This window comes from Crocodylus porosus, unplaced genomic scaffold (genome assembly GCF_001723895.1).
Source record: "Crocodylus porosus isolate Cpor-Errol unplaced genomic scaffold, CroPor_comp1, whole genome shotgun sequence".
Classification (NCBI taxonomy): Eukaryota; Metazoa; Chordata; order Crocodylia; family Crocodylidae; genus Crocodylus; species Crocodylus porosus.
Genome location: NW_017728909.1, coordinates 2118115 through 2142369, shown reverse-complemented (window position 1 = coordinate 2142369; position 24255 = coordinate 2118115). Strand labels below are relative to the sequence as shown.

At 40.9% G+C, this 24255-nt stretch overlaps 1 protein-coding gene across 4 annotated transcripts in view; it reads left to right on the top strand.

Annotated features, from left to right (window-relative positions):
• Nucleotides 1-1432: 1432 nt before the first annotated feature.
• WDR7 (WD repeat domain 7) overlaps nt 1433-24255 on the top strand; it is a 299401-nt gene continuing 276578 nt past the window's right edge. For 2 of the 4 annotated variants that reach the window (XM_019531750.1, XM_019531754.1), the window contains exons 1-6: nt 1433-1533; nt 16121-16292; nt 17929-18035; nt 20620-20698; nt 21219-21393; nt 22137-22213. In XM_019531750.1, the coding sequence (XP_019387295.1) occupies nt 16134-16292; nt 17929-18035; nt 20620-20698; nt 21219-21393; nt 22137-22213 (597 nt within the window). In that variant the 5' untranslated portion in view covers nt 1433-1533; nt 16121-16133. Of the gene's footprint in view, nt 1534-15815; nt 15886-16120; nt 16293-17928; nt 18036-20619; nt 20699-21218; nt 21394-22136; nt 22214-24255 lie in introns of those variants that run through there. The other 2 variants (XM_019531753.1, XM_019531752.1) reach the window with 2 other exon arrangements.

The following is a 24255-nucleotide window of genomic DNA, read 5'->3' as shown; positions in this document are numbered from 1 at the left end:
TAACACTGTTACAGCTACAATAGAAAAAACAAAGTAATTATATACTGCGTGCAAAATTCCCACATTAAATGAATAGCATTCAGATTTCAAAGTCAAGGACTTAAAAGTTAGGAAATGCCGGAAATAAAGCTGATAACACAACGGACTCCTCAGGAAATTTGGGTCAGTTGATACACAGGACAGACAGCACTCACGAAACAAAAAAGGCACGTGCAGTTATAACGAAGCCATCACTTGCAAGACACTTTCTTATTTGCTGTAGAAGCTGGAAGGGGTGTATGAAATGATGCTGAAGCCAGCACAAAGAAAAGGTATGGTTGTAGCTAAGGCTACTATATAGAAGCCCTCAAGGTGGTCCTTGGCCTTGTCAGTCTTCCTCCATGATGGGGGATAAGTGATATAAATCAGTGGCTTTCAACTGATGGTCCACAGCCCCAGACAATCCTGCCAAGACTTTGCCACTCCACAGAACAGCTACAAAGAGTCAATTAGCCCATTGATCACAGCTGTGATATTGCTTCCCTTCCAGGTTACACCTGTGGAGCTACCCATGGTTGTGCTGCTCTACACCAACATAATACAAAGGAGATTAGACAAGCACCTGGCTGGAGTTACATAGCCCCAGTGCTCTTTCCTGCCCAGAGCAGGGGGGTGGACTTAATAACCTACTGAGGTCCTTTCTGACCCTAGAGATCTGTCACTGAGGCAGCTCCTGTGCACTACTTCCAGAACCAATCCAAATGCCCTCTGCCCAGTTAAGGTGGGCTGCAGGATTGAAAGCCTTAACATAACTTAAACCAAACATTTTGCAGTTACCCACCAATTACTCATTCCTCCTCTCTCAGGCATCACATTTAACACTTGGTTACCTGAAAAAAAAAAAAAAAAAAATATCAGGTGTTTCAACTGAAGTGACTCAGGGCCTCCCAAGGGCTTAATGCAATTGGGGTTAGATTGATCCCAAACAGCAGCTTCTGCCAACTCCAACCTAACCTGACAAATCACATTAAAACATGGAGAGGGGAGGAGGGGGAGCAAGTAAAACACCAGAAAATGAAATCACAGAACAGTTTCCCAAAAAGCTGATACTTTGGCAATTGCCACCCAACATTTGACACACACTTCACAAGCAGGGCAATACCCTTTCAAAATACCCTGCATCCTAGATACTGGGTATAAAAGCAGGGCCAGAGCCAGAGCTCTAGCTGAGCTGAGGCTGAACTATGAAGCACCAGCTTTCCTCACACCACCTCGTCAATCTTTTTATAACTCCTACCTCTCAACCCACTCTTCCCTCGCCCCGTCTGGGCATGGATGCCTTTTAACCTATGTTAGGGAAGGCGGGAGACCCTGCAAGCCCCGCCCCCCCTCCACTCCCCAGGCGGGGCGGGGCGCTTCCACCTCCCCGGTCTCCCTGGTTACCACCCCCCCCGCCTGCCGTCAGTCACGGCGGTTTTGCGACACTATCTGTGGGAGTCGCGGCCGCTGGCCGGTCAGCTACTTCGCTGCAGCGGCTCCGGGTTGCGGTCCCCGGTGAGTGAGCGCAGCGGGGGGGGCGCGGCCTGCTGCCCCGTGGGCTTGAAAGCAGCCCCGTGGAGGTGGGGGTGGGCGCCAGGCTGTTGTCAGCTCTCTTGGGCCCGCGGGTGCGGGGCCCCGGCTCTACCCGCTCTACCCGCCCCTGCAGGCGGCCGGGGCTGGGGGGAAGGGGCTGCACCGCTGTGTGCAAGCAGAGGCATCTCTGGGCCCTGCTGGCTGCCCCCTTTCTCGGTTTGAAGCCTCCCTCGGAGGCAGGGGGCTTTGGGGTGTCACTGGGACTAAAAGCTGGAGGATCCTGGAGGGGCTGCTCTGCTCAGCATTGGATTTGGGGCCAGGAAAGGATGGTCAGATGAGTATGGATGCAGCCCCCTTGCTCTGTCGCAGGGGGACATAGCCCTTGACGGGGGTCTCTGAGCAGGCATTTCTTGAAAGCGGGACTTCCTTGGAGCAGGTGGTGGCCGCAGTTCCTCGGGAGGGGTTTTGGGACACGAGGTACCGCAGCATTAGGGAGTGGAAATTATTTTAATCTCTTAAGGAAGCTGAGCACCTCTTCTGCGTAGGCTGCCAGCCCTGCAGGGGGGTCATAACTGTGACATTGGTGCGGGGTTGGGCTGGCTTCTGGGCACTTGGCAGATTGTGATGCTCCAACATCCTTTTCAGGGTGTCACCAGGCAGGTGCATAACATCAGTGCCATTAGAAGTGCAAATACCCACATGTGGTTTGCAAGAGGAGCCCTCAGAGGGCCACCCTATTGTCAGCAATGTCCCAACCTGTGTCTCCTGAGTTTTCTGCAAGAGAAACCTTAGTTGTTTTTTGCTGTACTCAAAAAAAAATGGTAAAAGCAAAGAGCTGACGTTTTCTGAGGGAAGCCTCTTGCCTAAAAGAAGATTGAGTACTCAAGATAGAGATCCAGATTATGCCAATGTGATGACACTTTTTGCTCATCTGACGGAAAGGCGCTGTGATTTGGTAGGGTAGAAAGATTGCTAACTTTTAGACATGACTTCATACTAGCTGGGAAATTATTTCTCTTCCTTCTGACTTCAGGATTTCATTACTGATGTTTCCCAGTTACTTACTTATTTGATTTATATGCCATCTTCCCCCAAAAAGGCTCAGGGTGGCTTATAGTGAAAAACTAGACAACTTGTACGTAAAATGTTATGTAAACCTTTGGTGTTATTAAAGTCAGTGTGTCTAACCACACAGGAACACCCTGCATAGGTATTCATTTTTGCCTTATTTGGTTCTTCATTGCAGCTTTAAAACTATTTGCATCTTTTAGAAAGTGTTCCTAGTGAGAGGAATTTCCACTGTGTTAGGACAGAAAGCCTGGTAACATGAGTGAGAGGGTGATGGTTGAGGATACTTTTTATAGACTTAGGAACTGATCTTTCTCACTCATACACACTTAACATGATGCAGGTAGAAAAGCTCACTGAAGACCGTAGGACTCCTCATGCTTAGCTACATCAGTGGAGGCTGTATCTAGGATAGACACTTAATGAATTCAGTAAACTGATTGAAATAACACCTTCTGTTTGGTGATAATTGTAATAGCTTCAAATATTCCTCAGGAACAGAAGGATATTCCCCTTCATTTTCCTTCAGTTGCCGAAAGCGAAGTGGTAATTGTCATCTTCATATTGTTTGCGGTCTAATATGTATAACATTCAGTTAGCGACAGAGGACAAATTGGTGCACTTTTTGCTCTGGTAAAGGGAAGTTTGCTAAGAAACTGGCAGCTTTGGAAATAACCGCATTAAGGGAACTTCTGTGAGTTTTATAAGGAAAGTCATCATCATCATATGGTCTTTCTTGTTTTATGTAATTTTTTCTTGAGTAATAGATTATTTTAGCCAAGAGGCCTAAATTTGGACTATTTTATCATTCTTGAATAACTTTTGTTCTTCAGTTGTTATGATAACTCGAATGAGGAAGGTAGAAGTTGGAGTTTTTTAATGTTTCATCAAAATGCTTCCTTAAAGTGTTTTTGTATTACAGAATTGAGAGGTTTTTCAAACCTGTATAAAATCAATCCTAAAAATATTTAATAAAATGAGAGGGGTTGGAAATAATCTTCTCTTTAAATGGCAAACACTGAGTTTTTTCAGCATGTTTAAAAATACATGTGTGTGTGCTATGCATCTGTGTTGAATTGGTCTTTCATACTTCCTATAATTTTATCTTTAAGTTAAAGTGTTCTGTCTCAGCTGGTACTTTATTTTTATGAATATTCTTCATGTGATTAAGGTCTTTTTTTCCTAGGAGATCTGCCTATTTATGATTATTTATTTGGGATGTATCAGAATGCTATTGCCAAACCTTTCTAAGCGTATTTATCATTTACATTCTAGTAGCATGTAAGGGCTAAATCAAGGATGAGGGTCACCATGGTGCCAGGTACAGTACAAACAAAAAAAACAGTTCAAATTGTAGGTAGTTAAACATAAATTTAAGATGCAACAGGTAGAAGACAGGCAGATGAACAAGGATGAGATGGAAAAATTAAAACGACAAGGTGACGATAAAATAAATGAACGTTGCGCATACAGCATTAATGTCTGTTCAGTTGCCTAAGATAAGTTTGCAGCTATTTTGCACAGATTCTTATTAAAAAAAATTAAAACCTTATACTGCAAATATATAATCACACTGAACCTATTCATTATATGCCATGCATAACACTAAATATCTGCAAGTCTTTAAGAATGGAAGCTTAGGTTGAAGGCAAGTGGAATGAAATGACCTCGTTAGTATGAGGCAGCTAAACTTTTCACATGCTTATTAACCTGTTTTATTCACATTCTTTGGATCTTTCAGACTATCATTTTTATAATGGTTAGAAAATTAATGTACTTGTGCAACTCTTACCCTATACTGTACTCACAGCTGTATATAGAGTACTCAATTTCATGGGCGACTGATGCCTCCCAAGTCTGGGGGGGCGCACACAGGTGCTGCTGCCAGCATCAGCGGCAGGACTGGAGCTAGTGAGCTCCCATAGGCGGCGGTGGGGCCGGAGCTGGCCTGCTCCTGCGGGCAACACTATTGATGGGTCTGGAGCTGGTGAGCTCCTGCAGGTGCCACTGTTGGCCCTGTTAGAGTGGGTGAGTGGGGCACGTGCTATCTCATCTACAGTACTGCAGCCTAGCCAATCATTCCCCAGTCTGTACTCGTCATGCAATTATTATGTCCCAAGTGCACAACTTTGCATATGTCCCTGATGAATCTCATCTGATTGACTGTTTCTCCAGTCTATCTAAGTTAATCTGGATCCTAGTTCTGCCCTACGGACTATCTGCAGTTCCAACTTGGTGTCATCTGCAAATTTTGTAATTGTGCACTCGATCCCATCATCCAAATCATTAATGCAGATGATAAGCAATACCGGACCCAGGACAGGCCCCTGGGGAACCCCATTTGATACTTCTTCCCAACTAGAAATTGAGTCATTGATGACTACTTGCTGAGTACAATGATCCAGCCAGTTATGTATCCACCTTACAGTACTTTCATCCAGTCTCTATTTCCATAGCTTATTAATGAAAAAGTTGTGGGAGACCATGTCAAAAGCCTGTACCTATATTTCAGGTGTCACATCCTGCCCCCCATCCACAGAACCGTGTCACCTTATAGAAGGAAATCAGGTTGGTGAGGCATGACTTGCTCTTGGTGAATTCTTGCCAGCTGTTCCTGATCACATTGTTCTTCTCTGGTGTTTCATAGTGGATTCCTTGAGCGCCTGTTCTATGATCTGTCCAGGTGTAGAGATCAGGATGACCGATATGTAGTTTCCAAGATCCTCCTCCTTTCCTTTCTTAAAGAAGGGCATTATATTTATCCTTTTCCAGTTGTCTGGGATGTCACCCTACTTCTACGAGTCATGAAAGAGGATAGCTGATGACTCTGAAATTACCTGAGTCAATTCCTTCAATACCTTCTTTCAGCACATCTCATCCAGCCCTGCTGACTTGAAAACATGTAGTTTTTCTAAGTAATTCCTAACCTGTTCTGCCTTTATTTTAGTCTAGGCTGTTTGTCTCTCCCCAGCTTTGCTGTCAATTACACTCATCAATCAGTTGCATCTGGGCATGTATGTGTATATGGGTGACAGTCTCATTAAAACATGCCAGTCTACATATCTATTTGCTAGGCCTGCCTGCTGACTTACAGTGTGTAAGTAGTGGCCTCTGATGCCAGCACAGTAAAGCAAAATGAAAAAGTGAATTTGTCAATGTCGGGATTAATTGTGTTCTTAGAATTGGGGCTCGCTTTACCTGTTACTCCTTAAAGTTGCCTTTCTAGAAAAGTTGCATCAAAAATGCACAGATGTTTCATGCTTTTGCAGTTCATATTGAATATACCTGTTTTTAAGTACAACCGAAAGTAGTATTCGGACAGTTTATATATTCTTTGCAATTCAGTACAATGAAGTGAGGGAAAAATACAATTGTATAGTTGTCATCCTCTGGTTGGTAGGATCTGGTTCTACCCTTACCAGATGTCCACCCACGTCATAGTAAGAATTAGTGGTGTCTGTCGGAATTAAAGGACTCTCCTGAAAATCTTTTTGTAAACTTTGTATAATGCAGAATATAAACTCTAGAGCTGCACTTGCTGTAAGGATTTCCATGACTCCTGCTTTTTCAATGTATTTGTTTCATTGTAATGGTAGATTTGAAAACCACAAACACTGATTTACTGCTTTTGTTGCATTTATGTTATGTACTCCTGAATGCAAATCCATTCTTATAATGACTTTACTGATTTTGTGTTGGACACATAGCATTGTTAAAAAGCATCATCTAGTGGTTACAGCACAGGTCTTGGAGTTAGGTCACCTGGTTTCTATATCTAATTGCCACACATTTCTTTGTAACCTTGTGCAAATTACTTAATCCCATGTACTTTACCTTTGCCAGCCTTCAGGGGGTGATAGCTGTGTACCTCAATAGAACATTCCACCTAAATGTGTGTAGAGTTCTTTGAATGGATAGAATACCTCAAATGGAAAGCACGATCAAATGGAAAATATTTTACAATAAATGCGTGATCATCCTCATTAAGATGCTGTTAGGAACTCTGTAGTAAGGCTTAATTAACATCTGCAAATCTCACTGAAATTTTCATCCAAAATGCTCTAATAATGGAAAATTACATAAATAAGTCTTTTTTACCTTAAAATGCCATACTTCAGTTAGATTTGTGCTGATGTCATGGATTACAATCCCCTCTGTATTGGTGTGGGACCTTGTATAAACCATTTGATTTAAATTTTGTGAAAACATAGGAAAATGATATCAAAGCTTTTAAATAGAAAAGGATTAAACTCACAGGCAGTGTAATGATTATTTCTAGCCCTTCTGGCTTATTTTGCGATAGCATATGGTACTTGACAATCTTTTCTTTTCTTTGTTTTTTTAAACATGCAAGTAGATTTATAATGGTTCACTTTATAGCTGCTGTAGTTGATTTAGAAATAATCAGTGCTGATCCCAAGCATCATTTTGTAAGTGTGCATGCTTATAAAAACAGGGTTAAAGATAGCTTCTAATCTTGGATTCTAGAGCACAGATTTTCATGTTTTGTTAGTGGCTGATTACTTTCTTTTTAGTGGCATGATGTTTATCAGGGATGGATCCAGAATGTATATGTTAACATGGATACCCTCTTTGATTGCTTAGCTCAGTGGTACGTAACTTTTTGAACTCTCAAACAGGGCGGACTGGCTCTGTGCCATTCGTGGACTCATCTGCAAGCTTTGTACTGCCTCGATCCTGCCCTGCCTTGTGCACCTGGATTGATGCCCTGACTCTGTGGAGGGCCATACTGTCTAACCCAGGGGGTTCCCCATGGGTCTAGAAATTCGGCAACAAGGTAGCAATAATCCTTAATCTGAGGCTAGCTGTTGTAAGAGGAGGACTTTTTTTGTCTGAAGGTATTATTTGCAAAGCCTTATAGATCTTTACATTATTGCTTTGATTTTATTATTAATTTGCAGTCTGCAATACCTTGCAACATTCCCATGAAAGCGTCTTCAAGGGACATGAGACTGTTTGGGTTGTCTTGGGTTGCTGAGTCAAGTTGGTGGATAATTCAGGCCACTAAACTATATAAATACTGATAAATATATCAAGATCCATCTTAAAACTAGTTAAGGGGTGTGTGTGTGCATGCATGCTTACTATTGGAAAGCTGTTCCAGAATCTGAGGCCTTTGGCTGGAAATCTTCTAATTTCCATGAATACATTTTATTCATGATCAGTTTATATCCTTACAAACACCCTTCCCCTTCCTTCAACCCACCTATAATTGGTAAAGTAGATTCATTTGAAATAATTTACCAGAATATTATTCTTAATCCTTAATCCTTGTTTAATTTTTAACATTAAAAAAAAAAGTTGTTTTAATTTTTTTCCCTCCATTGTAGAATGTGTACTAAAAATGTTCTAAAAAACATTGAATTTACTTAATAAAATCACATGACACTTTTGGACACATATTAAAGTACCATTTTCACCTAATGTGTCCTTCTAATAACTATTTTTGTGCATGTTGATGTGTAGAAGGGATACTCTTGAAGTTTTCTTTAGTATAGAAAACAGAAGTGAAACATCTGTTAAGTATGTATGCTGATAGAGAACTTCCATCTGGAGTCAGCCTCCAGATTATTTAGAGGATTTTCTCTAACTGTCTCAAAAAGTGAATGCTGAAGAGGATATTCAACAATAACTAAAATCTGCCAGTGCTGCCTTTGGACAGCTCTCTAGTCATGTCTTAAATGATCATGACCTCAGGACCCAAACTTTTCATTTATCAGGTTATTGTCCCTATTTTGTATTGATGTAAAATGTGAACAACATACCAGAAACATCTGAAAGCCTTGGAACATTACCATTGATGACCTCTCCGGAAAATCCTCCATATCAATTGGAAGGACAGAAAAACCAAAGCCAGTATTCTGGCTCAGGCAAACACCACCAGCATTGAAGCCATGGCTATATGGTGCCAGCTGCTTTTGACAGGACACGTCATAATGATGTTTGACAACCAGCTTCCAAAATGTGTCCTATATTCCTAACTGACTGGTGGTTACCACTAGAGGTGGTGAAAAAGAAGAGACTCAAGGACATATTGAAGGCCAGTCTGACGAAATGCAATATTAACATCAGTGCTTGGGGAAACTTGAGCACTAAACCATTCCCACTGGCACCATGATGTTCAACAAGGTATTGATCATTTTAAGCAAACTTACTTCACTGTGTGTCTCGGCTATCCAAAGGGAAAGAGCTGTGACCCAACATCACCAGAATCTACGATATTCCTTCCTCCTGGAACTATTTGCCATTTCTTCATTTGAACATGCAGCTCTCAGATTGGTCTTGATCATCTGTGGACTCGCCAATAACTTACCTATTTACTGGAAGACTGTCATCCTTGTATTGAGGAATTGCTGCTGCCAGCATGTAAAATATTTTAGCACATTTTGAAGACTTCCATAGCTGTTAAGATGGGATAGAGATTGGCATTTGAAGTAAACCAACACTGAAGTTTCTGTATTTTACACTTTATTAATGAATATCTTTTAATTTTCTAATTTGGCACAATATCACTTAAGATAGCAAGTGGATTTTCTATAGCTTTTGTTTTGTTTTTAAAGGAAACATTTATTGACTTTTGCCAACCCTCTCAACCTCCCACTGCCCCTGCACCTTAAAGTGCTATTTTCTTGAAATTTAGCTGTTTTGCACATGCACTTCTTTGCATACCCCATGTGGAACAGTTACGGTTTTCACCACAAGGCTCCGTGCAAAGTTTTATACATATTTGTTAAGGTCATGGATATAATTGCTCAATACACAGTTACTTACATAATTGGGAGCTAATGTTTTGAATTGTGCAAAAAACTAACCATCAGGATGTTCAGATCCAGCAGGTGTTTTGAACTTACTCCATAGCAGAGGAATGTGGGATGCAGGATGTATGTTGGACCACAGGAACAGAGATACAAGGGGTGACTGGGGATATATTTATTGGGTTGGGAACAGAAGGAGAAATTACCAGGTCTTAAATCACTCCCTCACATGCCCTTAAAGATACTACATTTGGTCTGTGTGTGGGGGGGTGGTGAACCGCTGTGGGTCGCTGACCCTCCTCCCCCACTCGGGGACCGCCTCCTGCCTGCAGCAGTCATTCTTGGACTCTCACGCGCCGCTGACTCGCCTGCCACGACTTTGATGGTTCCGGTTCAGTTCGACTGTTCGGCGCGTGTCAGTCCAGGACTGGGACTCGCTGCACATGCAGGGTCCTGCGTTTCTGAGGGCTCCTCCTCCCCTACACCCTCACCCGGTCCTCCGGTTACGTGACCGCCTGTCTAGGCTGGTCACGTCAAGATGCCAGTCCAAGCCTCCGCTTAGTAGAAGCAGATTACCTTGACAGTCACTACCAGGGATTCCCCCTTTGCGGGGAGTCTGCCTCCTCCCAGCAGGCGTGCCAACGTTCCCCTGGGTAATGCGGGGTTAAGACCCCCCCCCTTCGTTCCCTTCCGGGCACTCCTCCGCCCTGATTAAGGATCCTCAGGGCAATGCCATCCTATGCTGCTGGAGCACCGGTAGTGCTCCCCTCTTACAGTTTATACGGTATCCGGCCCTCTGCCGGCGCCAGCTGCTCCCGGCGGCCTTAAGCAGTCCGGAGCTACGTCCAGCCAATTCCCTCGACTCACCAACCCCGCTGGGGCTTGCCCTTGCCCCAGAAGGTCCTGCAGCCTCCACGGGCGGCTCGCTTCTGCATCCGGGAGCTCTCTCTGGCGGCAGCTCCTCTGTCCTGTCCTTCCGGTCCCGCCGCTGCCTTATCCGGCTCTGATGCCTCCTTTATGCAGCCGCCGTCCGTTCCGGGCCTTCTCTCTTCTGGGGACCTGAAAGAGGTGAGTTTCCGCCCGGTGTGTTGAGTCTGCGCCTGGCGGGCTTGCCTGACAACGCCGGGGCAGGGCAACTCCGAGACCACGGGCTCCTTACCTCCCTCAGTCTGGAAGAGAAGAATTTTGTTTCCAAGGATCTGTGTTAGAATTGTGAGTCAAGGTTGTACAGGAGATCTAGAATAAAGAATAGTTGAATATATTTGCAAAGGCCTAATGCTGCTGTCCAATTTCCTGGCACAGTGTGTTTTGCAGACATTGAAGTATCCAGAGATTCTGGGAGGGAGCAAGAGAAGTTTGAATGGGGGGGGGAAGTAAATACAGACTGCACTGGTTTTGAAGTTGTTTTGGTATATTCAAACAATCATTGTTTTTCCTTAAGACTTTTATCTTGATTTCTCCTTCTTCTAGTAGTTAGGTACCACTGGCAGTTTTGGAGCTGTGTTTAAAAACTGAACTCTCCAGCTGGAGATAGAGGAGGTACAAGTATTAGAATGGGAGATTTGGAGTCCAGTTTTGGACTTTTAATTTCAATGCCACGTTCCAGGTCCTTCAAAAATTGTCAAAGTCCTTCATGAAAAAGATACAGATAATTAAAATGTCATGTTGCACTGTGGAATTCATTTCCCTTCTGCTTTTTGAGTATTTGTTAGGTGCAACATTTATCTGTTTACAGTAGTTTGTCATCACTGATGTAAAAAAAAATATTGATTGCTTACTAGTGTTAAAGGAGGTTGTCTTACATGTGATGTATTTGGTATTTGTTAATACTAGAGAAGCCATCCTCTGTTTTAGCTCATTTTCATCATCAGTTAACATGACTTCGTGGTGTTTTTTGAAAACAAAGTTCTTAATGAAGTTATTGAGATACCGTAATAAAAAACTGGAAGAAAACAGGTAGCTATGAAGATTAATTCCTCTCTTTTGTAAACAACTTAACATTGGGATTTTGAGTGTATTTGTTCTGTGTTTAGGTGCAAAGCTTTAAAATGTTGTTATTCTTTTTTGTAGAAGTGTGTGAAGTTTTACTGGCTGTTCATGTTTAATTTCTTCTTTTCAGATAAATAGGTTTAAGTTTGAATGTGTTACACTGTTCATAGGTTGTAAATATTACTTTCCCCTAAATCTTATGGCTGTTACCTAACTTTTACTTAAATGTCATGAGGTTCTTTTTTCCTAAGTTTATAGAAATAGCTGATTTAAAACATTTAGTTTACACAAAAAAATTTGCAATGAAGAAAATCTAAGTCCCGTGCTTTAATAAAGAGACTTCTGCATTACCTTAAAAATGCTGTGATACTAGGAGATAACTTAAAGGCTGACTTACTGCAAATATAGACTCTGCTATCTGTTTCTTGGGCTTTAAGGAAATATAAGGGCATGTATACTGTACATTATGGAAAATAATGTTCTATCCTTTTAGGATTATCAGTGTCTTTTATCTATTGGGGGATTACCATGTCCATTTTTTTCTTCAAAATTGTAAGCAGCTAGATTATTTTCAGTGAGGTACCACTTACTGAGTTGCACAAACAATACAGAAACTTTTGGATAATTATCATGAAATCAAGAGTTTTAGTATGGTTTCTGAGTTAGTGTTCTGGCTAATCATAGAAGTGAGTGAAAAGACAAGGGCATCTATGTTTGTATGTATGAGGGTGTATGGGTAGAAACCTGGTCTCATGACTAGCACCAGCTGAGTTTTTTAATTCCCTTTTTTTTTTAGAATTGGTTGGGGTAAAGGATTGACTTCCTGGGAGGCAGAGAGCTCTTTAGGAAGGTGAAACTATAGCTCAAATATTGTAGGACTGCAGTAAGTCCTGATGAGGAAGTTTTTCCTCTTCTGTTGCTGATTTTAAGTTGTATATATGTGGCTATTGGTTATATTTGGTATAAATATTAGCTTTTATAGAGAAAATCCTATTAACTGCAGTGTTTTTTTTTGTAATCGTTCCACCAATATACAAGTCACTTATGTTTACGTCTGCGTTGTGATTTGTTGCAATTCTCTTATTCATATTGCTTTGAAAACCTGTTTTGTTAATTAAAGTGGTTCAGATTAACTTGTTCTCTCATGGATATTTTTTCAATATTGCTTTTTATTAGTTACCAGGAAAACTGCTGGAGGATTTAGGGTTTGTTTGTTTTTTTTTTCATATATATAAATTACATTATGATGTAGTAGCTCTGACTAGCCAGGCAGGATAAAATTAATCAGGTATATTGCTATAGAAACTCATTCTAATGTATAATTATACTTTTAAGTTGGTTTTGCATTATCTTTGTTCATTACCTTTTTTAAAGAACTATGGTTTAGTCTAATCATATACAAGAAACAGCCCATCAAAAAAGCCTGTTTCACAGTTAATGACTCCTTATGTTGCTTTAGACTTCACAGAAGTTTGCCACTTGGTAGATTTGATTTGCCCTTTAGAAGTTTCATGCTGTTCTTTTTCCTCTATTTATGTATATCTGAAAGTTCTCTTACAGCCCATCATTCATTTATAAATCTTATAATGTTGTATATCTCTAGCCATGTGCTCTGTTATTTTCACCATAAATGAGACGGCAGGTACTAAAACACATCCTAAAGAATGCTTATTTTTAGCTAAGTTTAATAAATGAGATGAGCTTTGTAATGTTTCTTGGCTTAACACAGTGATGCCCAATTTATCTGGCCCTGTGGGTCAGATTAGTGGCACAGGGATGGTCCATAGCAATTAATGCTGCTGCTGCTCTCCCACTACCACATTTTCAGACCTGTGGGCAGTCCCACGGGCCAGATGACATGGCTCCACAGGCTTTATCTGACCTGTGGCCAGATATCTTGGTCACCCATGCTTTAACCAGTTCTGTGATGCAAGCATCATAATGTAGAAAACTGAAGCTTTTGAGGAAGGATGATTGCTATCCAAGGGTTGCTTCTGGCAAGTTGGTGATTCCAAACACAACAGGCAGTTCCTTTTTCTCAGCCTTTTTCCCCATCTTTTCCCACTAAATGCTCTAGTAAAGGTGTTACAGTTTAAACTGAAATACAGCGTAGTGTTGAGACGCTGAATCTGGCCCTAAAATGAAATGGATAAGAAAAGTCAGTCATTCTTGACAGACTTTTTCTTTGCCTGTATATTTTATACTTATTACAATTTAACAATTTGAAGAAAATATTAGGAACTAGAATGACTCTTGTGTACTCTCTCTAGTTTAAAAAAACCCACAAACCTCGTATTTATTGTTTACTTTTACTCTGTGCAGACTTCATGCTTGATTGGTCTAAACATGTTCCATGCCAAAGGGGAGATATACAGTTCAGATAGCTTCTGTTTACATCAATCCTTTGCTCTCCATGGAACTGGAAAGAAATTGACAAACTCGGCTTAAGCCTGATTTAACTATGACTGATTTCAAGTGTGTGATTATAAACACTTCAAAGTGATGAGCAAATGTGTAGCAATATTAAGGCTAAAAGTAATTGTTGGTTAAGTGTGCTAAACGTGTTTTAGAATGCATGGTATTTTCTTCCCACCACCAAGAAGTCATTGATTTATACAAGCTTAAGATTTGTTCAGATGATGTGTCTCCTTGTATATAGCACATTAATGAAATACTAAATTTAAGGCACACAAAAGTAAATGGGTGTTAGGTAGTATCTGCAATAGTAGGTCGGTAGTAATGATGGGATCATAGTGCATCATTATGGACCCAGACTAATCTAATTTAATTAAGACACAAGAGGCGCATCAACACAAGATGCTATGGTGCTGTAGCATCCATTGGCAAAAACCGCGATGCCACCACTACATTTCCATAGCAACATACTCCCTTGTTATAGTGCATTGCTACGGCAACTTAGTGGCCAAAAATAACTGTGCACAGCCATTAAGTAACATGATGGTGCAGTAAGAAAGGCACCATACAACAATGTGTAGCTGTGCCCAAATAGTAGTTCCTTATTATGTGTTCTTTTGCAAGTGTGATTCTGTTTTGAAAAATGACTGGAAACCTGTAATGCCAAGTTTTTATAGATAGACTTTTAACTGTTGGCCATGCAAACTCAGAGACCTTAGTTTGTACCATACTTGTATTACTGTTATGGGTATGGACAGGCATTCAATTACAGTGCTGAGAATTCAGCCTAACAGAGCTCCCCTGTCTGGGCATACTGATAAGTTGATTGGCAGGACCAGGCAGGGGACAGCAGTGGTGGGAATCCCTGTCAGCATGATACTGGGCAGAGCTCTCACTCCCTCCCCCTCAGAGTAGGGAGAGGAGAGTGGGGGACTCCAGGGCCCCGATACACATTACAGTTAAGATATGATTAATAGGTTAATATGCCTTAAATAATAACTGGCTACACGCTCAAATCAATCAGGAGTTGCGATTGTGATCATAGATCAGATCCCATCATGCCTTTAAGGAACATCTGTGAGTGGCCTGTGATACATGTGGTCCTAGGGATCCTTATCATATACATTGAAAGTATATAGGGGTTGCACACGGTGCTAGAAAGTTTTTTTTTTCTGTCTCTGGAGAAATAAATGGCTAATGTTTTCTGGTTGGAGTTGTCACATTTTTCTCATCATGAGCCACTTGAATACCTGTACTTTCTCTCTTGTGCCCCTAAAAGGGCATATTCAGTGCTAGAGATATAATGCTTGTCCATAGCTTAAAATTAGGCAAATGTGTGACAGTTATTTCTGGTGTATAGACATTGGGGGCTGGAAGGGACCTCACAAAATTGAGTCCAACTCACAATCAGCCAACAGTCAGCTGGGGTTGGGGTTAGCTGATATTCAAAAGTCACCTTACAATTTATGTTTCAGTATCATCAATGAAGTTCCAAGGGTAAAATTTTCCCCTGGGTTACAAGCGTACAACACTTAATAGGAGAAGAACTGGGCCTTCAATTAGAAGTTGGTTAAACATTATGTTAAAGATGTGCAAACCAGAATCCATTCCATTCTCTAATAGCTTTGTTAGAATTGCAAGAATAACATGAGTAAAAAAAACAGTAAGGATTTTACAGAAAAAATATGACCATAATTATACTCTCAGTTGCATACTAAGGAACAAGTCTGAATAAGAAAGTATTTGTAGTGTTAAACTACACTTTGATATAACTACTATTTTTACTGTCTTCCTTATGGAAAAACTCCTGTAACCTTCTTATGAAGTAGTGCTAAAAATTGCTTCATGTTCCCATCTCTTTTACAGGAGAGGTCATGTACACGACCTGTTATGCCAGCATGGGTAGAAAATTGAGAAAGCCACTGACTAAACAACAAGAGAGCAGTTAATTCTTAACTTGATGCCTTCCAGGGGTATGGTAGTTTTATATGCTGGTGTTGGGGGCTGTGAGACCCAGGCTATACTTGCCTATCTCAGAATTTTATTTTACAATCTCTAGAAATAATGGAAAATGCAGTTGAGACAGGTAGAGGAAATGACACTAGTAAATGAATGAACCCTGTCTCCGTTCTAGTTTCTTCAGTTCTTAAAACTGAGAATTACAGAGGAGCACAGGTAATTTATTTATGGTTTGGGGTTCTTCTGGTTTAAATTGCAAGGTGACTTTTGAATATCGGGCTAAGCAGTTGCAACCTAAAAACAAATGACACAATTGTATGAAACCTTATCTTTGATATTTATGATCTTGATGAAATTTACAGGTGTGAAAGCAAAATGGCAGGAAATAGCCTTGTTCTACCTATAGTTCTTTGGGGTCGCAAAGCACCAACGCACTGCATATCAACCCTTCTGTTAATGGATGATGTGTCAATGATTGTCACAGGATGCCATGATGGACAGATATGTCTCTGGGACCTTTCATTAAATCTGGAGGTGAGTTGAAACTGTGTGCATCAGAAGTTCTGATTAATAACTTTATCCTTCACATTTGCTCTTTCATCTCTACCCTCTTTCCTTTTTCCCCCAAAATGCTTTGCATTATGAACAGTTCACCATGATACAGTAGGTTTAGGCTGTCATAAGTACCCCAGTAGCCAACTTAATTTACATTGTAGTGTTTTTAACGAAGTTACCTTAAGTTCCAAGCTTTTTTTAAACATTAAATAGAACAGAGCAAAACAAAACTAAGTTTACTCATTGTATAATTTCATGCTTTTTAATTTCATGCCTCGCAATCAGAATTAAGACTTTGAATATCACCATTTTACATGTTGTCATTGTAGGAACAGTTCAAGTACAAAATTGTAACATGGAAAATTGTTGAAACTAGCTGAAATATGACATGTTGCAATCACTCATTTCCTGGTCTTAGGTTTTGGAGAGAACTGCTAGATCAATTTGATGTGAACTATCAATGTGTAGGTATGGATGAGAGAAGCATTTTCCCTTCTCCTTTAGTCACTTTTTGGAACAAGCAAATACTGGCCTCAACTATAGCTGTTCTCAGTTCTTTCAGTTGCTTTTCCAGTCCTTTTTCTACATGAGCTAATTTAATTTAGCAAGGGTAATTAATTTTTAAAGTCATTATTTTCCTTCTTCTCATGATGTTTCTAGGCACCAGAGCCATAGGCTTATGTTTCTTTCAAACCAACAGTAGCCACCAGTAAAAATGAGCACCTGATTTCAGGAACCTGTGTTAAAGTTTTTAAAAATACTTTGGTGTTTTTATTGTTTGGTGTCAGTTTCCATAGAAACTGACTTGGAAAGATGGCTACCAGTTTGCTTACAACGAGATTGCTTGCTTGCATATTTCCATTTCTGGCTTTCAACTGAAAGCTGCAAGTGTCTATCCTAAATCGGCTCCTATGGTTTTTTATAGTGGTTTATTTGCATGCAGAAAGTCCCAAACTATGAAGGAGAAAAGTAGTATGATTTTTTTAACAAAAGCAGTACCATACATTAGGCAAACTATACTGCATACATGCAGTTCCCAAACTCAGAGGGATTTGCTTTCTGCACCCATGCCTCAGAAATCATATATGCTATGCAAGTGCCTATGATAAAAAAGCACTGCGGAGAGGTGTAGTTTATCAAAGGAAATGATAACTACAGGGCATGAACAAAGGATGGTCTTTCATAAATTGTGATCTAGCTTTTCTTTGTTTAATCTTTAAAACTCATTTTGGAGAGAGTCATATGCTGACTTGATTTAATAAGTAATGCATTAATCCTTATAGCAATACAGCATGATCCGTCCTTTTGATATATACAAATATGGGAGTGATCCAAAATGTTGGCAGAACAAGTTGAGTAAAAGCTTTCACATGTACCTTTGATCCAGCCCCTGTTGGAAACTGGTTCTCTTGCATAACAGACCAGCATTTCACATAGTTAACTCCTAGTGTAATTCTCTTTTAAAATATTGTTTCCATACATGTGCTACAAATATGTGTGTCTAATGTAATATTTATTTAAACCTTTGGAAACCTTTTTTTTTCTGGTTAAGCGATTAAGTGCTTTGTTAGTACATACACTCTGCTTACTGTATACTTTATGTTTCTGATTGCAGATTAATCCCAGAGCTCTGTTGTTTGGTCACACAGCTTCAATTACTTGTTTGTCCAAGGCCTCTGCCTCCAGTGAAAAACAGTATATAGTGAGTGCATCTGAAAGCGGGTGAGGTTTTGTTGTTGTTGTTTGTTTTTTTCCTTTTCTGATTGATTGATTAAAAACTAATGGAAATTGGAGATGGGAGAGAGATCAGGTCACTGACAGTAGGTCATCTTTTTCCATTGTAGGTTTGTTTCTTGTAGTGTCTTTATCTGGTCAGGGGTCAGCAGTGTTTTGCCCATGTGGCCTACCACATTGCAACCCAATCCTTCTCTGAAGGCCACAGGTCTCTTCTTTTCTGGAGCAGCCAGTTGCCCAAGTTTACATTTGCCATTGATCTCTAAACCCTGTGCAGCAAGGGTATGCAAAAGGGTATGGAGCAGCAGGCTCAACAGAGGGGATGGGTGGCACAGCACAGTTCTGTGCCACCAGTTTGCCCTGTACCAGTAAGACCGTAGATTGCTGACCCCTTATCCAGTCTGTTGTCCAACCTGATTTATACTATTCTGAGCCAGTCTGAGAACTTGATTCTTGAACTTTTTTGCCAGCAGTCACCTTTACCTATTTTAGTGGCTGCTGCTTTTTCTTTGCAACGTAACCAAATCTAACTTTCATTGTATAGCATCTATTCATTGATTTTTTGGGAGACCACTTGAAATCAGAGTTATCAAGAGGAAGCTGTTTTACTCATCTTCCCTCTTCTTGTCAATGGTGACACTCTCAGTGGGTTCAATATGACCAGGATGAAGTTCCAATATAGAGTTTTGGGGTTCATCTTCTGCTGACAAATATGTATTTTCCATTTATTTTCTTAAGTTTATCGTCTTATTTATATTTGCTACTAATTTCACATTCATTCACTATTGAAGCTTTTCTTGTCTATTATGGGAACTGATACTTCAGATATAAAGTTAAAGTAAATTTATTTCTAGCTAACAGGGATAATTTGTCATCAAAATGTGAAGGATTTAATCTCACAAATCCTGTTGATATTAAAGGAATTTCTAGTCATGTGATTAAATTCAGTGGTGGCAAGCTGAAAATTTGCCATGTAGTGTAAGCAATGCACCAATTTAAAAGAAATCATGGTATAGCAACTGGAAAGAAAAAACATTGTATACCTCAAAAACAAGTGATATACTAGTAAAATGCATTTCCTGTATTTGAACTACTTTAGTCCTAGATTTTAAGTTGGTAAACTTTCTAGAAATTAAGAAAAAATACTGTACTATAGAAATAGTTAAAATGCGTTCAATTTTTTGGCTTCTGACTTAGGTAACAGATAAAAGAGTAGCTTAATGTAACAGGTCAGGATCCCAAGGGTGGCTGTGATATCCCCTGGTGCTTTGTGACTGTACCAGCTCTGCCCTAGGGGCACCTTCTTATCTTGCCTGCTATGCCTTCTTGGTAGAAATAATAAATAGGGAGGCTGCCCACAAGCCTTTGTGAAGCCTCAGTCCCTCTGAACCCCACTAGGCCACACTGGTCCTCTGTCCCCTTGCTGGGGCCCACTCCAAGACAGTACCTCACAGGACACCTCAAGTCTTATGGGCTAATTGTGTGGCTACAAACCTTCCCTGCACCATGCCCCACGCCTCTTAGAAGTCGCATGGATGTTATCTCTGGGGCCTCAGCCTACTCCGCCTCTGTCCCTTTAATCTCACTAGGCTGGCTTGCCAAGGCCCACTACATTGGACCTGGCTTTGAGGCACTAGCGTCAACCCACCCAAATGTGTCAGCTTCAACCCACTTAAGTCTGTTAGGATCAAAAAGGGGACCCTACTCATTTAAGTATCCTACTATTTTTGGTCAGTGTTCATAGAAAATATCAAGTTTAGTTGTTTGTTTGTCTTAGTTATAACAGCACAATATGGCTTTTTTTGACCATTAAGGATTTGACTATGAGGATTTATATTTTCTCATCTCTTGTTCCCACCAAAATCCCTCAAGACTCACAAGAAACAGTCACCGTCTCTCTTTGAGCTATCTTCCAGTTAGTTTTCATCTGCCTGAAAGGCTTTTACAAAGGTCCTTTCGACAGGAGCAGCTGTCTATTCTTGAGGGAATTTTGCATAATTCATCCTTAGGTTTCTTTGAGCACAGAAACAAGTTATTATAAAAACAAGTTCTTAAATTTTTTTTTAATGTTTACTTTAGCACAGACCTCAGTACTGAGAATGGATTAAAGTAGAAATTGTTTTACATCTCAACTTCCTCAGTTATAGCCTAGGCTGTGTACAAATGTGCAGGTCTAGTGGGTTCTGGGAGGGGAAGCAGATATTTAGTTTGGAACCCCACCCTTCTCCCTCCCTTGCTGTTTGTGCCTTCCCAAGACCGGGATGATCCCTGTCTGGGGAAAACTTGGGTTGGGAAGGACTGCAGCAGCGGGGAAAAGCCCCCCGCCTGCTCCTGCTTCTCACAGTGGGAGCTGTTCAAGGTTTGTTGAAGAAACAGGCTTGCGGATGATTATGGATTGAAAAAAGTCCCTAAGAATGGGAGGGAAATTTTAAAGGAAGATAATTTATTCAAACTAAACATTTGGGATGACACTTCCTTTTTCCCACCAACCAAAATAACGTTTTAATTTGCAAGTCTGTAGAGAAATGACATGTCTGGGTAGAACTGGAGTTAATTGCCTGTTGTATTTTAGGGAGATGTGTCTCTGGGATGTGAATGATGGGAGATGCATAGAATTTACTAAATTAGCCTGCACACACACTGGCATACAGGTTAGTACTTCATTTACATAAGAGCTAAAATGTTTGAGAGATTTTTAGATTGTATTTGTATGTTAGAGCAATCATTTCACTCTTCATTTCATACATTCAATGAATTCCAGTTCAGAAACTACTGAATGGCACAAATACATACCTTGCATTTTATTTCTGCATCATTAAATACCTTAGAGCTTGAAATAGGTGCAGTTAGTTTGGCTTTTGAGATAATGTTTTATTTTATCAGGTAAGCAGCACTGTTTTTCACGGGGATCAGCTGGACTGTAAAAATGATTCAGTTATACTATTTTGTCAGTCACTTCTTTTTTTTTTTTTTAAATGTGATGTTGTACCACAATTCATACTAGGGTAGAGGAAGAAACAGTTTCAAAAGAAATAAAGATGTATAGCCATCTAGCTGGTCTTTGCTAAGTGATCAGTTTATTAGGAATTTCACTTAAGAAAATATACACAAAATGCACTTGCTCGTGTCCTATGTGGCATCTAACTATGCGTTCTCTTCTTAATAACACAGTTCTATCAGTTTACAGTTGGGACCCAACGTGAAGGGAGGCTGCTATGCCATGGGCATTATCCAGAAATTCTTGTTGTGGATGCTACCAGCCTTGAGGTCCTATATTCTTTAGTGTCAAAGATTTCTCCTGACTGGATCAGCTCTATGAGTATTATTAGGTCCCACAGAACACAAGGTAACTTTTTTTTTTTTCCTGAGGAAGGAAAACGCCTGCTTCTCCCCTCCCTCCTGCTGCCCCCCAGTTTGTTTAGAACATCAAGATCTACTTCTTTTTAAAACAGAAATCTTTTGTTATCCTCTGAGCAAGAGGGAGTGAGCGAATACAAAGTTGGTGAAAGGCACAGGCTTAGCAGTCTATAAAACTGAGGCTTTTTCATTTTGAGTATCTGCAGAATGTGAGTTACTGCTTAGTCTTACATTAGACATTAGCCTTACATCCTTTCCCATAATTGCTTCTAGGAGTGGTGGTGCAGTTTAAAAGATTGTAGTTGATAATTTGACAGGATTCTGTGCTCTGGGTTGAAAAAGCTTATTGGGATGCTGTGGAGCTTCTCGTAATGTATTTTTTGTTATCTGCATGAGCCATTAAGGATGGTGTCTGACACAGCCATTATGAACTTGGTGTGTATGTAGGGTTTAGGACAGAACGAACCACTTCTTGATCTTCTTTCCTTTCCAGTATGCTTTATAAGTATGCAATGATTGTATGTATATTTTGTTTTTTTTAAAGTGAAATTACTGTATTGTTTTCTGTGCTTGTGGTTTGATAATTCTAAAATAATCACCTGAATATGGAAGAAATACTCTGTGAATCTATTAATAAACTTTAGTATTGTCCTAACTTTAGCATATTTTTTTTACAAATGTATAATGTTAATACAATACAAACTCTTTCATTTTATTGTACTTTTTCCCCAGAGGATACTGTTGTGGCAGTTTCAGTGACTGGTATTCTGAAAGTATGGATTGTAACTTCTGAAGTTAGTCACATTCAAGTAAGCAAAAGAGTCTCTGAATCAGATTTCTTCACGGGATATAAAACATTCCATGAAGTATGAACAGTACTTCCCCATCCCATCTAACTTAGGGTGACTCTTTCATGGCCTCTATGTTGTTAAGTCCCATAAGTTTTCCTTGTCTGTGTTATGTTTTGATAGAGAGGTTTCCTTTTGTCAGCCCTTCTTGTATGTTCTTTCAGTTAACTAGCAGAAATGATTGATCTCATTTGCTTTACCAGTAAAAGCTCCCTTAGTCCTCAAATCATCTGTGAAATTCCCTCAGATGTTACTTTTCTCTGGCCATGACTTATGCCCCCTTTTCAGAAGTCTCACTTAATGTAGTCTAGAGCAGTGGCTCTCAACCTTTTTTGTACCAGGACCCATTTATAAACGCAAATGGCCAGTCCTGACCCAGTGCCCCTCACTCCTAATCTGCTGCCCCCTATCCCCAAGCACCACCTCCCCAGTGTGTGGGGCAGGGGGTGGAGGGCATGGGAAGCCCTAAGCAGCCCCTGGCAGGCTGGAGCTCTGCCAGCCTGCAAGGGAAAAGCCACAGATTCCCATATTTTTCTCCTTTAAAGGAGAGGATCCACTTTTAAAGTTTGTTCGCAACCATTTTATATACTACTGCGATTCACTTTTGGGTTGAGAAATGCTGGTCTAGAAAGCATCTAATATTAAGTTTGTTCTTTGTGACATTTGTTGGTTTTAAAACTATTCACATCAAATATTTGGACATGGAGCTTGAGTGCAGCAGGGCATACTCCAATGATGACTTTACTGGCTCCTAACTGGAATGGGACTGGATGGGCAGGGTATGCTTCTGAAAATGTTCTAACCCAAGGGTCAGCAATCTGTGATGAAGCCTTTTGATCCAGTTCATGGACATGGGGACTCAGCAACAGTCACTTTACCCATAGCACAGGGGAAAGCACCAATTGCAGACACTTTTTCCCCATACCAGCAGTGGGTGCTTTTCCCTGCCACCAGCATGGGGAAAGCGCTTGCTGCCAGCAGAGAGAAAGTACCTGTTGCCACCTCTTTTCTCCAGTGGGTGCAGGGAAAAGCATCAGTGGTGGGCGCTTTTCCTCATGCTGGTGGTAGGCACTATTCCCAACATAGGTGATAGGGTGAAAAGCGGCAGAGCCAGCTGGGTCCTAGTGCCCACTCACCAGCCCACCTCTGACTGCACTGACTGATACCATACTGTGCATACAGCATCACCTAGCATGTACAGATATTTCCCTGTCTCAAAGGCTAGGAACAGACATTCAAAAAGCCTGAGCCGGAATTGATTCAATCTTTGCAGGTTAGTCTAACCTGCCTAGGTTGAACCAGTTTGCAACTGTACAGTCATTCCCTGTGGACTGAAGAAATGCAGACACATGCTTGCAGTGGCTCAAGTTAGAAGCTGGTGGGTGCCAAAGCAGCCCTCCCTTCCCTTCCATAGCGCAGAGCTGGGGGACGGGGGGTGGTGGCCAGGCCCTGGCAAGATGCTCTGATTAGGGAGGGGTGTAGATCCCCACTCTCCCTACACTGTCCCAGGCTTTTCCCTACTTGCTGCTCAAGGTGTGGGATTGTTGCCAGACCCCAGCCCCAGGCTAGCACGCTAAGGCAAAGAGGGGCATACAGTGTGTACTTCTGTTGATCATACTGAGCTTTACAATCTCCCTCTCCCTGCTTCTTCATACTGTTTGCAGACCAGACAGGTGAGGGAGTCAGTAGGGGCCTGATAACACAGCGTTTATCAGCCCATCAACAAAACAAAGGTGTCTCATCAGTTCAAGATCTTCTTAAACAGCTTTTTGCCAAAGAAGGAACTAGTGGGACATTACCAACTGACTTGTTGATTAGCTCCAAAAAGCCCTAAGCGGACATTGATACTGTTCTGTCTGCCTGTCCCAGTGAAATTGGAGACCCACCCACAAACGCCTCTCAGCATTAGGTAGCATACCACATGCCTAGGGTTTCTGGGGCTGGGATCCATGCTCTGGGAGGTGGGGGGAGAGGGGATCCCTGCTTGAGCAGCAACCCAGGGG